The sequence below is a fragment of the Girardinichthys multiradiatus genome, chromosome 3 (genome assembly GCF_021462225.1).
Source record: "Girardinichthys multiradiatus isolate DD_20200921_A chromosome 3, DD_fGirMul_XY1, whole genome shotgun sequence".
NCBI lineage: Eukaryota > Metazoa > Chordata > Actinopteri > Cyprinodontiformes > Goodeidae > Girardinichthys > Girardinichthys multiradiatus.
The window spans coordinates 36,657,894-36,675,119 of NC_061796.1; the positions used below are offsets into that span (position 1 = coordinate 36,657,894).

Below are 17,226 nucleotides of genomic sequence, written 5' to 3' on the forward strand. Positions count from 1 at the left end.
ACAGCAAAGCTTGTCAGCGGAGGGAAGCATGAGGTGCTCTACAATTTTCTGGTGGACAGCTATGTTGACTTTAGACTTGATAAATCATGGACCAACACCAGCAGATGACATAGCTCCCCAAAACATCTCTGATTATGGAAACTTGACGCTGCAACTCAAAGAACCAGCTTTCTGCGTATTTCCACTTCTCCTCCAGACTTGGGGTCCTGCTTTCTAAATTTACTTTCTCCTTTGCCCTTATCTAGAAAGAGGTCTTTAAACCAGTGAGCAACTGTCTAGTCCTTTATCTCCTTAGACCAGCTAAGATGCTCCTGACTGTCTGTGAGTTAATGAATGTGAGTTATGTGATGACTCTTGAAGCACTGAATTGAGCTGCTGTCCAAGCATTGTGAACAAGGTTTACTTCACAATCATCTCAAGTCTGCACTTATGAACTTGTTAACTTCCTGTTCCCTGTGCTCCTTTTTTCCTATCACACTTTTTCTTTCCAGTCAACTTCATATTAATGTGCTAACATACTGTTGTCTCTTTCCCTCAATGACTGTCTGCTCGACAACTGTGAAATCAGCACTCTTCACCATGATTATGTTGAAATAACATTTCTATAATAAAAATCTTTTAGTGTTTTGTAATATTCAACATTTTTTGAATAACTGAATTATGGGTTTTCCTGAGCTGTAAGTAAGTCATCAAAATTTCCAGAAATAAACCCTTGAATTCTCACTCTGCTTAATGCCATACAATGTAGGAGACATTTAAATAGAATCACTTTTCAATTAGATCTTAATTTATTAAAGTTGCACCTGCATTACAGGTATCTGTATTGTGTTGACGTTCATGCTGGTGATGTCTTCATCAATTTATTTCAAATACTAAATTGCACATTTAATAACTTATGAAATTCAGCAATTCCTGTCTATACACAGAAAAGCGAAATTTAATAAATAGGTTTCCACAAAAATATGTACACATTAGAGTATTTTTCATGTTGTATTGTCGTGTATTAAAACAAGATACTCACAGAGAAGCACATTGTTGAGCTGGATCTAAACTTATCTATCTAAATTTACATCACACTGTAGTGGAACAAGTTTTGAAATATTCAACTCCTGAACCTACTCTTCAGTCGTAGCAGTACAGCAACTGTGTTGGAGCAATATATTTATTACCAACTTAATGTTTGAGGGAGCTCAAAAAACAGGAAAGAGCACTTTGGATTCCTCTGATTCTTGCAACTTGTCATTAACATTATTAAGCTTCTGGCACAATTCTGGCTAAATATTTGACCACTATTCTGAACAGAAAAGATAGCAGCTCATTTAAATTAGTTTACTTCCATGGGACAAAGATCACTTTTCAAAATAGTCTACAGATCTTCAAAAGGTCTTGATGCTGCAGCCACTCCAGAAGCTCAGTGTAGCCTGCTTCATCTATTCTTAAATCAGTTGTTGATGTATGTCTGGGTTTAAACCATCTGACCCAACTGTCACCTCAGATGGAAGGAAACCGGTCAGGATGTTTAAACCAAAACTCGATCCAAGCCTGAAACTCATCATAAATTCAACCCTATGAAAATCTACGGATTATGTTTCAAAGTTGACTTCATCCCAAGATCCCGGAGCTTATTACTGACTCTCAGGTCTTCTGGCTCAAATCTACTCTGGGTACCCAGAACCAGAACCAAACATGGAGAAGCAGCTTTTAGTTCATATGCTCCACTAATCAGGAATAAACTCTCAGAAAACTGTAAAAGCACTGAAACCCTAAATTGCTTTAAATCAAGATTAAAAACGTATTTGTTTAGAGTGTCATCTAAACATTATTGGTTAAGTTTTTCAGTCCGATTTCCCTTTCATTTTCTTATCCATCATTCTATTCTCTTTATTTTTTAATTACCTCTGTTGTTTGATTTTCTGTATCATTGTAATGTTTTTCCTTATGTACAGCGCCTTGAGTGCCTTGTTGCTGAAAAGCGCTATATAAATAAACTTTGACTTGCTAAGCTCAGTTGTCGAACATATTCAGCCAGATGTTTGGCCGGGAAAAAGTGTGGTTGAGTTGCAACTTGCTAAATGACATTTATCCAAGTATTTTTGGGGCTCTATATTTAAGGAAAACTCCACAAGAAAATCTGACTTGTGTCGAAAAGTCTTGTTAGAAATCATTGAAGTTGTATGTGGCATTATTTGTCCACTGTAGAAAAAAAGAACAGATCAAATCATCATAAAAAAAGAGTAAAATTATGACGACATGTATACCCATGGTGAGTGTATGTAAACGTCAGATCAGCACTTGATAAAGGAAAAACATATAAAGCAAACAAATGCTATTACCACATGCACAAACCTACTGTATTTCCTGTTAAAAATTGCAATTTTCCCAGGTATATAGAAAACTTTCTACAAGCTTTTCTCACAAGACATTTTTTCTGGTTAACTGCAGAAACGCTGATGACCAAAGCAAGTCCTCGCTCATATACACATCTTAAAACCAACCACACGACCGAAGCCTTGTGTCTGATTGTGAGCTTGCTGCTGGATATTTGCAAGTTATAGCCACAGTGCAGGCTGATCTTCAGTAGTGTAGACTGTTGTCACTCTTGGTGGATTTCTGTCAGAGTGACTATGTCACAAACCGTCCATCATGGCCAAAAGGTCGTCTCCTTTGCTGCTGGCACTTGGAGACTGATCTCCAGACTCTGTGAACTCTCCCATGATCTTGGCCAGTTCTGCATTGGTCTGCTGATCCTGAAAGACACAGTAATCTGCCAGTGATTATGTTAGGAGTGCTATCACAGGGAATCTTAATGCAGTAAATCCTGTTAAACAGGCAAAGCTGCATGTCCCGGATCACTGACTTTAGTCTAGTCATGCAGGCTGCTTATTAGGGGTAAGAGAGATCCTACAGCGTTGGGCAGAAGTATTCACACCCCAAAAACTTTTCAGATTGTGTGACATTACAACCACAAATTTTAGTGTATTTTATTAGGATCTTATGTGAAAGACAAACATAATGTGGTGCAAAAATAAAGGCACAGGTTTTTCAATTTTTTATTTTTATAAACAAAAATCTGAAAAGTGTAGAACTTTTTGTTCAACCCTTCAGAGCCAGAGCACTTCAGAACCACCTCTGGCTACAAGAGCTACAAATCTTCTAGGGAAATGTCTCTACCAGCTTTGTACATCCAGAAACTTTACTGCCAGATTTTATTTCTCCTAATTCTTCTCTGAATATAGCGTAAGAAAAGTGTCTTACAACAGATATTCAACTGAATTTACGTCTAGTTTGACAGGGCCACCTTTCAAATGAATAAGCTTCGTTCTAATGTCTCTATTGTAGCTTAGGGTTATGTTTAGCTTCTTCCCCAGCTTCTCTATTTGTGTCCCTGCTGATACAAAAAGCGTCCTGGCAGCATGATGCTGACTCCACCATGTTTCACCATCGGGATGGTGTGTTCAAAATGACGTATAGTATTTTCTGCCGGACATCTTCAGCGTCTCTGATTAATACCCCACTTGCTTGCTCTGTCAGTATAGGTGACATACTATTTCCATTTTCAGATGAGGGATTACATTGCTCTGTGAGATATCAAAGGTTGTAATATTGATTAATAACCCAACACTGCTTAAAGCGTCTCTTTATATTATACTGAGATTAATATAGAGATAGATAGGCTCTATTTACTAATTACATGACCTCTTAAGGTAAATGGTTGGCTGGATTTTATTTAGGTATATCAGGATAAAGGGGGTTGAATACATTTGTACACCACACTCTTTAGATTTTTATTTAAATAACATTTTGTTAATCATGCCTCATTTCCTTTTCACTTAGGTTAGGCACATCTGTGTGTTGGTCCCTCAAATAAAATCTATATAAATACACGTGTTTGTGGTTGGAAGGAAAATGTGAAAAAGTTTAAGGATACTATTCTAATTCTTTTTAGAGCTTAAATCTCTGCTCATGTTAGTAACAATGAACTAAACAGCTGAAGGTGATCCAAGTTATATTCTCTCGTTGCTACAAGTTTTTCCTGGACTTCATGAGTTGAAGAACAACGTATATGGGAGAAAAAAAAGCATCTAAATCAGATGATACTAAAAACAAAACAAGCACCAAGTTTAAGCCACAGTATTAAACTAGAAAAGCACTCAGAGTGCAGACCTCCGTCAAGGCAATAGGGTCATTGACGTATATCAGTGTTTTTCTATACCGATGAGCTATTCTCTGGGGGACTTCTGGTCACCTGCTGACAGGGTGAGGAACCATGTGGGAATTCCAAGTTGTCGCACCATGGTCTGGCAATGATAAACAATCCTTCAGAAAAACCTGGATCCAGATGGTGCTTCGCATCACGATCAAAATCTAATTATCTGTTCTTTGCCCAAATATGCACCTTGTCTAAAAATATAATCCAAATCTGTTTATACATCTTTGTAATATTTTGCAAACTCACAGATTGCTACAAAAACACAACCTCCTTGGTGGAGGTAATAATGAATAATAAAGCCATAGCAATAAATATGACATCAGTACTTGTCGGAGATAATATAAACAGTTTGTTTAGTGATTACTAGTACCCGACGGCCCTGTGTTGATCAAGTCTGTAGTTCTGGCAGTCTAGTTGCCTGAACCGTCATTCAGACAATACATGCTTTGTTTATTCTGTGATTAAATGTGCTGCAGAGTTCAGAATACAGGTCCTTCTCAAAATATTAGCATATTGTGATAAAGTTCATTATTTTCCATAATGTCATGATGAAAATTTAACATTCATATATTTTGGATTCATTGCACACTAACTGAAATATTTCAGGTCTTTTATTGTCTTAATACGGATGATTTTGGCATACAGCTCATGAAAACCCAAAATTCCTATCTCACAAAATTAGCATATTTCATCCGACCAATAAAAGAAAAGTGTTTTTAATACAAAAAATATCAACCTTCAAATAATCATGTACAGTTATGCACTCAATACTTGGTTGGGAATCCTTTTGCAGAAATGACTGCTTCAATGCGGCGTGGCATGGAGGCAATCAGCCTGTGGCACTGCTGAGGTCTTATGGAGGCCCAGGATGCTTCGATAGCGGCCTTTAGCTCATCCAGAGTGTTGGGTCTTGAGTCTCTCAACGTTCTCTTCACAATATCCCACAGATTCTCTATGGGGTTCAGGTCAGGAGAGTTGGCAGGCCAATTGAGCACAGTGATACCATGGTCAGTAAACCATTTACCACTGGTTTTGGCACTGTGAGCAGGTGCCAGGTCGTGCTGAAAAAGGAAATCTTCATCTCCATAAAGCTTTTCAGCAGATGGAAGCATGAAGTGCTCCAAAATCTCCTGATAGCTAGCTGCATTGACCCTGCCCTTGATAAAACACAGTGGACCAACACCAGCAGCTGACACGGCACCCAAGACCATCACTGACTGTGGGTACTCGACACTGGACTTCTGGCATTTTGGCATTTCCTTCTCCCCAGTCTTCCTCCAGACTCTGGCACCTTGATTTCTGAATGACATGCAGAATTTGCTTTCATCCGAAAAAAGTACTTTGGACCACTGAGCAACAGTCCAATGCTGCTTCTCTGTAGCCCAGGTCAGGCGCTTCTGCCGCTGTTTCTGGTTCAAAAGTGGCTTGACCTGGGGAATGCGGCACCTGTAGCCCATTTCCTGCACACGCCTGTGCACGGTGGCTCTGGATGTTTCTACTCCAGACTCAGTCCACTGCTTCCGCAGGTCCCCCAAGGTCTGGAATCGGCCCTTCTCCACAATCTTCCTCAGGGTCCGGTCACCTCTTCTCGTTTTGCAGCGTTTTCTGCCACACTTTTTCCTTCCCACAGACTTCCCACTGAGGTGCCTTGATACAGCACTCTGGGAACAGCCTATTCGTTCAGAAATTTCTTTCTGTGTCTTACCCTCTTGCTTGAGGGTGTCAATAGTGGCCTTCTGGACAGCAGTCAGGTCGGCAGTCTTACCCATGATTGGGGTTTTGAGTGATGAACCAGGCTGGGAGTTTTAAAGGCCTCAGGAATCTTTTGCAGGTGTTTAGAGTTAACTTGTTGATTCAGATGATTAGGTTCATAGTTCGTTTAGAGACCCTTTTAATGATATGCTAATTTTGTGAGATAGGAATTTTGGGTTTTCATGAGCTGAATGCCAAAATCATCCATATTAAGACAATAAAAGACCTGAAATATTTCAGTTAGTGTGCCATGAATCTAAAATATATGAATGTTAAATTTTCATCATGACATTATGGAAAATAATGAACTTTATCACAATATGCTAATATTTTGAGAAGGACCTGTATTGTTAAAATACTGGGCAGAATCCTTCCTACAGAACTAATTTGCGTAGACAGATGAGTTATTTACCTTTGTTGCTTGGATGTTTATGACTCCATATGAAAGCTCATCAGGTCTTGATATTAATGCTTCTCTGCCAGAAAGATGACTTACAGGGTTAGTAGGGAATTGTTTTAAATAAGTACATTTTTCCAGGAAATAAAATAAAAACTGGTTAAATTAAATCTGCAAAACACTTATCAAGAAACTCACTCTTCTTCTTCATCCGTGGCAAAGAGATTTACCCGGAAACCATTGTCTGTGCTTCCTGGTTTCTGAACTTCTAGACCTCCCATTAACCTGGCTAACAGATTCAGTTCCTCTTTGGCCAGAGGGTTTGGGGCAGCATTGACCTGTTGACATGCAAAAGTTTTCTCACTTCAGTATACCACTTGTCCAGCTGGTTAGTTCTAGGCTCCAGCTTCAAATGCTGACTAAGTAAGTATAGCATGAAAATGTAACCTAATGAATTATGAACTGTGGATACCGGATAGAGCCAACATCTGCCACAATGCATTAAAACTATTTTAATGTTTACAAAAAACAACGTTTTACCTTTGTGTGCTGAGCAGAACTTTTAGATGCGCCAGACATGTGCGTTTCAACAGGGCGACTTACACTGTACCTAAAAAAAAACCAAGACAATTACAGTATGAACGCATAAGTCCCTGTAAGGGTGTAAAAGAGCACAAGAAAGTGTGTAAAACATCTGGCAAATATTTTATTAACAAAAAAAAACCCAGAATTGAGACAACTAAATCATTGTGTTGTTTTAAAAATCTAGGAATTTAGGGTGGGTAACATTATTCCATCCATCCTGGTAAACGTTTGATACATCCAAAAATCATATCAGAGATGCATCAACCTAACATTTTTTTTTTTTTTGATTGGGTCAGATTTGTGATTCTGGTTTATTACATACTATAATTTTTTTTTTTTTTTTCCTGGATTCATTACGTACATAAAAACAAAAAAATTGGTTTATAAACAAAACAACCAACAGATTGAGCATTGTTGCATTTATGAGAATCATGTTCTAATTCCTACATTTTCTGCAATGTAAAACTACCTCTACCAATGAACCAGCAGAACATTGTTATGTATTATAGGCCGTAGAATAAAGAGCTCCAAACAGTCAAAATTTAGAATTGGCACGTCAGACCTCAAAGAAATACTGGAAATCAGTTCTGCATGGCAGACTTCTCCAGGCTGCCAATTTTCTCTTATGAGTTTCATCATTAACTTATTACTAGAACATAAAGCATCTTACATGTTTGTCCCAAGCTTTGTAACTCTATCTCCAAAGAGCTCAAAAGATCCTTCCCGTAGTGCAGAACTATAATTCCCTCCATTTTTAAACTGTAGTCTGGTCAACTCCTCGCCAGCACAGCTAAAAATCCTGAAAATAACAAAAACAGAAAACATGACACCATCAATAAGAAAGCCTTTAGTTTCTTTTGAATTTGTTCCTTTGACAAAAAAGTCATTTCCGAAAAGAGCATATTTTGTCATATTTTAGAATCAGAAAACCTAAAAATTATGAAAGTGTGAAACCTAAATAAATCACAAATGCTGTCCTTCAGAAATTAAATCCAAACCAATCATTCCATATATGCAGATATGGGGAATTATCATAAGATTATAGTATTTGGTTAGTAAAGCTAACTGTAAAGCTAACATTAAAACCAAAGGAAGTGAGGGATGAGATAGATATAGTTTAGTACCTTATCAAACCAGGGACTTGGGTTCCACGAGGCACAGGACCACTAATGGGAAGCACAAAGCGGCCATTTGAGTTCTGCACTTTATCCTTCAGGAAAATAGACACCTGAGGGATAATACAGCAGCAGGACATGTACAAAAACACCTCAAAAGTTAGAATGAAAAAGTGTCAAATTAAGATTTAGGAAACATGAAATTAAGGTTTTACCCTAATATGCATGTCTTGGAAGAAAATAAGAAGAGTTTGCCTAATCAGCTGAAATTCACCATTAGATAGGGGTGTATACATCTGAAAAGAGAAAAAAAATGAATAAATCTAATTTCTCTAGCATAGTTAAAAACAATAAAAAGTAAAATTATTTCAATACAGTTAAAACCAGATATTAAGAATACACCGTTATGTTTTTTTTATTTGCTAAATGCCAGAATGAGGGAATTTTAAAAACTTTTTTCAAATTCAGAAGTTTACATAATATTCCTTAAAACGTGCCAGAATTGCCTTGTTAAACTGCATGATTTGGGTCAAATGTTTTGGTTTGCAGTAATCTTGGCCCATCATTTCTTCTGAGAGAACTAGTTAAGTGAGTCAGGGTTGGAGACCTTGTTCATACACAACTTTTCAGCTTTGCACACACATTTTAAATGGAACCGAGATCAGGGATTTGTGACGGCCACCCCGGAACATTGATTTTGTTAAGCCATTTTGTAACTAATCTGGTGGTGTGTTTAAGGTCATTGTCTTTAACTTCCTGGTTGATGTCTTGAGATGTTCCTTTAATATTTTCACCTAATGGTTTTCCTCATGACTCCATCTATTTTATGATTTGCATCAGTCCATTCTCCAGCAAAACACCAATATAACATGATGCTGCCTCCCCCTTACATTAAAGCTGGCTTGCCGTTCTCAGGCTTGAAAGCTCCTTTCTTTTTCTACCAAATGTAACAATGGTCAAAACACCTCAATTCCAGTTTCACCAGACCACAGGACAAGTGTCCAACAAGTAAGGTCTTTGTTCTCTTCAAACTGCAATCTGGGTTCTTATGTTGGTTTTGGAGTAATACCTTCATCTTCTCTGACCAGCCCTTCAGTCCATGTCAGTAAAGGACTCATTTCTCAACAGAAAAAATGAGTAAGACAGGGACTGGAAAATCATTATACATCTTTTTACACAGTGAATGAACATCTGGTTTTAATTGTATACATTTTTTCTGTTTGATAAATGTGTAGACGTTTGTTTTAAAAGTACAAACATACATATACATATAAAACTCCAGTGCACCGATAAAAATTGTTGCTGGTACTCTTATTTAAAATGTCTATATGGAAAGCCTATGTTGTTACTATGGCATCTTGTTTACAATTATTATGTCTTATTTCTAGTATTCTAATATGAAACCTTTAATATGTCATGCGGTCAGAAAGTGTGATCCTTCAAACCTATTCTTTGAAAGGTCCCATTGTGTTGGTCATAAACTGGTCAAATCCTGCTTGAGAAGGTCACCAGACCTACGAGATAACATTTATTTCACTCTAAAGAACTAAATCTGCTGTCCTACATTTTCTTTTCAGTAGCATGTTCAGTTCGTTGTCAGTTGTTACATGTTTTTAATATTAAATAAAGCAACATCTTGTGGCACACTCCCATCTTCTGTACCTCTATGAGTTGCTGGTAAGTTTCATCAACCTGGCTCAGAATGCTGGGAGTATCTTTCACAAAGTCTTTGATTGCATCCATGTGGTTGAAGGAAACGAGAAGGATGTCCTTTGGTCGGGGGCAGAGAAGCACCTGGTATTTGAAAGCCATTGTCATCAGGTCATAGAGCTGTTGAGAAGGACACATAGGGCAACATCACCACCTCCTCACAAATAACTGCCATCTGTTGTTGCACAGTAAACAGCAGGGGGAGCCACATATTAGTGGTTCAAAGTTGGTTAATGCCAATAAAAATTTGAATACCTTAGTAGTTCACCAGTATAATTGTCTGACTGGAGGTCAGTTTGTTCACCAGTGTTATCTAACAACCTTTAAAAGTCTTGACAGAACAGCTGTATTTATTTTTAAGACTAAATTACACACATTAACTCTTTATTATTGAGGTAACTAGATTTGTTTTGGGTAATAAAAAGAGGGGGAATTGAATACAAATGCAAACCAGACCTTTTGGATTTTTATATGCAAAAAATCTTGATACAGATAAACCTGAAAGCCATGTGTCATTTTACCTCCAAATCACAATTATGCCCTACTTAGTGTTGCTAAAGCACAATAAACTACACTGAAGTATGTAGTCAAAACATGACAAAAAATGACAAAAAGTTTAAGGTGCACGAGTACTAGGTACTACATGATCAGGTTTAACTAAAAGGATTAATTTCAAGGGTTAATGCGAGTGAATAAATACAACAAAACAAAGCAGGCCAGGAAGATTTACCTTGTCCATACTAGCTTGATTGAGTCTCATTATGGATGCATGGGCCAGTCTGTCGAACACAGTCCGCAGGGCCTTCTTGGAATAAAGCTCCTGTGGCTTAAAAAGCTCTTCCAGGAACTTTTTGTTGAACATGGTGGTGATGATATCATTCATAACTGATCAGACAAAGAAATACAACAGAAAGTTCAAATAGTACAAACAGAACTAAGAAAGCATTTTTTCGATAGTGGAAGCAGAGATGCAGGCAGATTTGCACTCTACTAAATAAAATATGATTTTATCCAAAACTTAATCCCAAAGGTCCTAACAAAGCAGCAGCATGACAAAACATTAGCAGTTGCCTACTTTGCAGCAGGTCTTAAGAAAGCAATATATATAAAAAAAAAATTGTCTTACTTTCATTTAGACAAGAAAAAAAGAAGTTTTTATGAATGCTAAACTGTCACAGGAAAAACAAAATACACATCTTTAAAACATTTCTTCAGTTCAGTAAGGTCTGCGGGCATTTGTTTATGCACAGTTTTTTTAGGGTTTTCAACTGGGCCAAGGTTTGGACCATTGCAACACCTTGACATTTTAATTTTTTTCAAACAGTCTGTTTGAGTCGTTGCTTTGTTTGGGATCACTGCCCTGTTGTTGACCCTGGTTCAGCCAAGCTTCAGCTGATGGACAGATGGCCTCACAACCGTAACCCTTGATTCTAATATACCTTGGTAAAGAGCAGAGTTAATGACAGGCCCAAGGCATCAGCCCTCCACCTCAATGTTTGACAACTGGAATCAGGTATTTGTGTTGATATGTTATGCTTGGTTTTGGATCTTTTTTCCCTTTAGAGCACTGCAAACTCTGAGGTTTATTCGCTGGAAAGAATCACAATTGTCCTACATTTAGACCACTTGGGGATCATTTTTCTCACTGTAGAATGACGGACTTCAAATTGTTTGGAAATAGGCGTGTAACCCTACACAGAAATATAGGCGGCTTCACCAAGGCCCACTGCTGATGTCTTTCCACACTGGCACTGTGTTAACCCATACCAGAAAAAGCTAAAGTTTATGCTTCCTTAAAGGTGGCCACATTTGCCTATGATGATCAATTATCCACATGAATTTATTAATCAGCACTAGTATGCTAATTTCCCTCTAAGACCATATAAAAAACTACTAGGGTGTACTGAGTTTTTCCAATGACTGCAATATCAGTGAGCGAAGAAGTGGTACGTAACTGCAATCTGCACTGTGATATAAGCAATTTAATCAATTTAGCAGCACTAGTGAACTACAAAAATAATCCAAATCTAATTACAGGATTTAAAAATGTATATAAACATAGTTATACAACGTTAGTCCAGTCGAGGCGTGGGCCAGTAATGGGTATCATGGTACATAATGGTTTAAAGCCAAAGTTTCAAAATAGCTTGCATTTTTTGTCATGTTGCAGTGATTTGAAGTCCTTTTAAGAACATACCACAGGAGATTCTGGAAAAACCAAAATTTTCTCTCACTGTAAGTTATGCCCCTCCGCCATTGTTGGACAGTTGGCTACAAGAAAGGATCCTGCAATCTTTCCTTGCTTATAAGAAAGATCCATTCGACTCTTTGGAAATGTGTCTGGTCATGAAACGCACAGACATTTATAAGGTTAAAGCTAAAGGACCACCACCCATCTGTCTTAAAGCAGTAATGCTGTTTTAAAACATTTTGTAAGCTACAAGCGCCATATGTGTTAAGCAGCCGAATGCAGGCTGGCTGCCTGAGCAGTCTGACTATTTACCTAAATCTATGTACAGAAAAAAAATCTAAACGATAAATAAAATAGCATTTTTACAACTGTAATGATCAATGTTATATCGTTTTGTCAGTAGTAGGAATAATAGTTGCTTTCCGTTATATGATTTATACAATTTTGATTTACATTTCTTTGTATGTATTGTGAAACCATGGTATTTTTAATTAAGGTTACCATGAGAATCTGATATCAGCCCATGCCTTGTCCTGTCGATTACAAAGAAAAACATTACTACTGTAGAACAGGACTACAACATATGCAGAAATCCAAAGGAATACTTTTTGCTGTAAATAAAGACGTTGTTATATGTACTAAGTCGCATAATATTTAAAACAATTAAAAGCCAACATGGAATGTTGGAACTTATGAAGTCTTTCAAATTTCAGTAACAGGTTAAAACATAAATTGTACAGTACACAATGCAGGTTCCTATAACACTAGGTTTGTAACAAGCATGCAAGCTTTAAGTGACTCGGCCACTTATGTGACTGACAAAAAAAATACGCACTGCATTTCTGAACAATTTATTTGCATATATCTCATCTACAGGTGCGTTTCAATAAATTAGAAAATCATTAAAACTTATTTCAGCAATTTAATTCAAAAGTTCATCCACAGATGCGGTACACACAGTGTGAAAAATATATCAAGAGTTTATTTTTTTTAATTATGATGATCTTGGCTTATTCCTATTGAAAACCCAAAATTCTGTTTCAGTTCTCCTGAAAATAGGACCAATAAAAGAGGACTTCTAATACACAAATACACAACTGAAAAGTAAATCTACCTATAGTTTACGGTTTTTTGATTGGAGCATTTTGTGCATGAATTACTGCATCTTTGCAGCTTCTCACCCATCTGACCCATCTGAGGTGTAAAATTGGCCGAGGTTGTTTGGGAGCAGCCCCCAGCTTGCTGCGTTGCAGGCTCTGTGTTCACATGTCCTTGATATATCTGTGTGTGCTGGCTCTTAAAGCAGCGACTCTCAGCCACAGTCCACCACTTTGTGAATTTTACCCAATTTCTTAAATGGGCTTTGATTTGTAATCCTCATTAGACTACAGTTACCCCTGCTGTTTATGGTTGTATTGATTTTATGTAATAGTCTAAATTTCCAAAGAAAATGGATTTGGGGTTTCAATAGCTGTAACCTATAGCCATCAAAGTCAACAGAAATAAACGACTGAAATACATCACTCTGTGTGCAATGAATGAGCTCCACTTTTTGAATTGATCTACTGAAATAAATTAACTTTTTGAGGATATTATAATTTATCAAGACGCACCTGATCGTTCGTTCTTCAAGTTATGTCATTTAAATAGCGCATATAACCCAGCTAGGCCAAAGCAGAGCAAAGAGCAACTAGTGCACAAGTGCATGATTACACTGAATACCTCTCTTTCTGTCTTCCTCTATCCAGGCAGCTACAATGGAAACTTTACAAGTCAAAAGAAAATACAAAAATAACCTCATGAAAATCAGGATTTTTATTAAAAATTTGCTGTCATTATGTAAGAATAGTTTTTATTTATAGCCAATAGAAAGTAACATTTGCTCTGAAACCCCTGTCTAAAAGTAACTATAAGGGAGGGTAAGAGGGGGGACTAATTCAACTAATTGATCCTGTAAGGTTACCTCTTCATTTTCTGTTGATCAATATTTTCTGTATCACCTTAACTTAAAAACAAACTGACCATTTAATGAACAGACAAGTTATCGTACTGTATCGTGTACGTTTTACTGCAGCAGAGTGCCATTAGTGTTGTTAGCTGAATAGCTACTAAGCTCGCTACCTTTCTTAGCTTTGTCAGCGGGTATATTCTGAGCTCGAAGCCGCTGGTCCAGGATGTACAGCATTTCTCCGCCGAGATTGATAAAGAGCAGCGGTAGGGTCCTCGTAGACATGTTTGAATATGACGAGCTGAAGTTTCACAGCTAGCTAACTGCAGAACACCGTTAACAAGTTGCTGTGAAGGGGTCTGTCTATGTTGGTAAAGTCGCTTCTGGTTGCCAGGCCACGAACAAACCAGCCAATCACAGGAGAGTGACGTAAGGGCGTATGCGTAAGACCCCCGCGGAACTAAGGAGAAAGAGAAATTGGTGCCACTCGTGTCTTTAATGGAAATGTCAGTGTGCCTACTGCTTATGTAGTAAAACCATGGTGCTTTTTTTTCATAGCAAAAATACGGATGTTTCCAAAAATTAGACACTATATCACACACTACAACCACAAACATCAATGTATTTTATCTCATAACCAGTCTAAATAGTGCATACTGTATAACTGTGCAGTGGAGTGAACATGAGTTTCATATTTTTATAAAACAAATCTGTAAAGTGAAGCAATTACTTCTATTCAGCACCATTTACTCGTGGATTTCTAAATAGAATCCTCTAAAACCAATTGCTTCCAGCTATTGTCTAATCAATTAAGTCAATCTCTATGCATTTTAATCTCAGTATGAATACAGCTTTTCTGTGAACACCTCAAGTTTATTAGAGAACATCTGTGAACAAACAACACAATAAAGACCAAATGTGTGTGTTTGACCACACACATCACAGATAAAGTTTTAGAGAATTTCAAAGCAGGGTTTTGTTTAAATATCTCAAGCCTTTTATTGCTCTGGAGTCCTTGCAGAGATCCTCAGCAAAGGTGGGAAAATCTGTTGACATGACTACATTTGTAGATGCACTCAAAAAACCTAGTAAAAAGTAAGCCATTGTTAAAACAAACAACTTAAAAGCACTGGGGAAATGGCACGTGTAAAAAAATGTGCTCTGGTCACATGAGTCTAAAAACGAACTCTTTGCCCTACATGCAAAATGCTAACTGTGGTGCAAAACTGAATCTACTCACCACCCCACTCTAAATGGGATCAAATGGTGGCATCATCATGTGGTGGGGATGGTTTTATCAGCGGGGACAAAGAAGCTGATGAGGGGTTATGGAAATTTGAATGAAGCTAAATACTTCATTTAGTTTCAGTCTGTCAGTCATTTTCTATACCGCTTCTTCCATAGTGGGTCACAGGGAAGCTTGTGCCTATCTCCAGCAGTCTATGGGCAGGAGGTGGGGTACTGGACAGGGTGCCAGTCCATCGCAAACAACCAAAAACTGTGGGAGGGAGCCAGAGTACCTGGTGAGAACCCATCACGCACAGGGAGAACATGGAAACACCCTGCAGAAAGACCTCCAGCTGGGAGTCAAACCCAGGACCTTCTTGGTGCAAGGCAACAGTGCTACCCACTGTGCCACCGTGCAGCCTCATTTAGTGTCATCAATTTTATATTTTGTCTGTATGATTACATCATTTCCACAGTTTAAATCCGATTAAACACTACTACTCAAGTACTCAAGTGCGTAAGTGGACGTTTAACCAAATACTTTTTTTACTCTGAGTAATTTTGTGGAGGACTACTTTTCACATGTGCTGTAAAACTCTGAGACACAACATGTAGTTCATAGTAACAGAAAGAGTTTGTCTGAAATAGATAGTTTTATCTATTCATGTTTAGATGTTTGATAACTCCATCTAATTAATTATTTAATCAAATTAGGTTCCAACAATTATATTGAATAATGCAAAAGGTTTGCTTTAAGGCATTCAACAAAGAGTTGTACTTCCCACACGTCAGCTCACTAATTTGCCAAACTTTGCCAACCTGGGATAATGATAGAGTTATGAGCAATTTAGATCAAAATGTGTGATTTGTCTTCTGCCAGTATTATTCATTTTTCTTCAGGTTTGAATTCAGATTGTTGAGATCCAACACTTGCATTTAAACAAACTGCAACTGGCTTTGAGAGGTGAATTCAGGGCCATTTTTCCACATAATTTACTTGTAGTGGAATTGAGGGAATAGGCTAAAGAATTAATAATAAGCCTAACATAGGTATTCTTTAGTGTTTAATGTAATTATGCTTTTTGTAAGGAGTCACATTTTCAAAACAATGGCATTTTATAAAATACTCTAGTTCTTTATTGTATATTGGTGGTTTGTACAGTGCTTTGAAAAAGTATTTGACCTCTTACAGACTTCTGTTTTTGCTTTTATTGTCAAACCATCAGATTTCACATAACTAAACACGTTTCTGCAGGGAATGGACAACCATGAGTAACCTATTCACATGACTACAATACAATAATCAAGTGTCTTTAGTCAGAGGCTTCTTCAGATCAGCTGTGATACAAACCATTACAGGAGATCCTTCCCTCCCACAACTATCACCATCTACTGTGACTCTTTGAAGAAACTTTAGTTACAACATTTACCTTTGCGATTAATGAAGTAGTTTTGAACTGAACAAATCAAACTGGCTCTGTGTGAATATATGCAATTAAATCTTGAATTAACTCTGATTAACCACAATATTTGGTCCAGTTTCACTGGTCACACCCTGTCCCGATTAGACCCTGACCTACAGAATAAAAAAAAAATCACTTAAACAGGACTTATCTGACAACATGAAGTATTCTAAACGATCTCAAAAAGCAACACATCATGCACCAATCTAAAGAAATTCAAGAAGAGATTAGAAACAACCAATTATTAGGTTTAGGGGGCAAACATTTATTTAACAAATGCCAGCTTGGTTTGAGCAGCTACACAAAATCCTAATTTTAACACTGCTATTGTGTTTGATGATCTTGAGACTAAGAAGCAAAAACAGAAATCTTTTTACAGTACTGTAGAAAATAAAATTAAAATTGAACCTTTGTAATACACTTATTTGAAAGAAATGATCAAATGTGAGAATCGAGAATACAGAAAAATAAAAGATTTATGTAGATGACAATTTACTAAGTCTATGTTTGAGATTATTCATTTTAAAATACTTTTTTCTTTAGGTGCTGATCTAATTCATTCTTTAAATAAGCAGCTATGCCACAAACTGAAGTTATTTACAGATGAAAATTCTGCACTGTTCATTGT

The 17,226-nt window shown here is 37.2% G+C and overlaps 1 protein-coding gene across 3 annotated transcripts; it reads right to left on the reverse strand.

The window, feature by feature from the left end:
- Positions 1 to 769: 769 nt before the first annotated feature.
- oscp1b (organic solute carrier partner 1b) lies at positions 770 to 14,337 on the reverse strand. Of its 3 annotated transcripts, XR_007037768.1 has the most exons (11): positions 14,082 to 14,337; positions 10,500 to 10,654; positions 9,722 to 9,889; positions 8,275 to 8,355; positions 8,069 to 8,172; positions 7,615 to 7,743; positions 6,900 to 6,969; positions 6,558 to 6,697; positions 6,375 to 6,438; positions 4,165 to 4,298; positions 2,613 to 2,747 (listed from the first exon to the last, which is right to left on the reverse strand). XR_007037768.1 is itself a non-coding variant. In XM_047361987.1 (10 exons), exons 1-10 carry the CDS (start codon positions 14,191 to 14,193, stop codon positions 2,642 to 2,644), a joined length of 1,146 nt encoding a protein of 381 aa, XP_047217943.1. In that variant the 5' UTR covers positions 14,194 to 14,335; the 3' UTR covers positions 770 to 2,641. The 3 variants fall into 3 exon arrangements, 2 of the variants coding, with proteins under 2 accessions (XP_047217943.1, XP_047217944.1); XM_047361987.1 differs by lacking the exon at positions 4,165 to 4,298 and having other exon boundaries at positions 770 to 2,764; positions 14,082 to 14,335; XM_047361988.1 differs by lacking the exon at positions 4,165 to 4,298 and having other exon boundaries at positions 770 to 2,747; positions 14,082 to 14,327.
- Positions 14,338 to 17,226: the final 2,889 nt, after the last annotated feature.

What these genes read in the sequence shown, in the direction of transcription:
- oscp1b (XM_047361987.1), bottom strand. Translation starts at nt 14,193, where the DNA reads ATGTCTACGAGGACCCTACCGCTGCTCTTTATCAATCTCGGCGGAGAA. An exon ending in ATCAAGCTAGTATGGACAAG is followed by an intron (nt 9,890 to 10,499) that starts GTAAATCTTCCT and finishes CCTTCTCAACAG; the next exon opens with CTCTATGACCTGATGACAAT. An exon ending in GCCACGGATGAAGAAGAAGA is followed by an intron (nt 6,439 to 6,557) that starts GTGAGTTTCTTG and finishes TCTTTCTGGCAG; the next exon opens with AGAAGCATTAATATCAAGAC.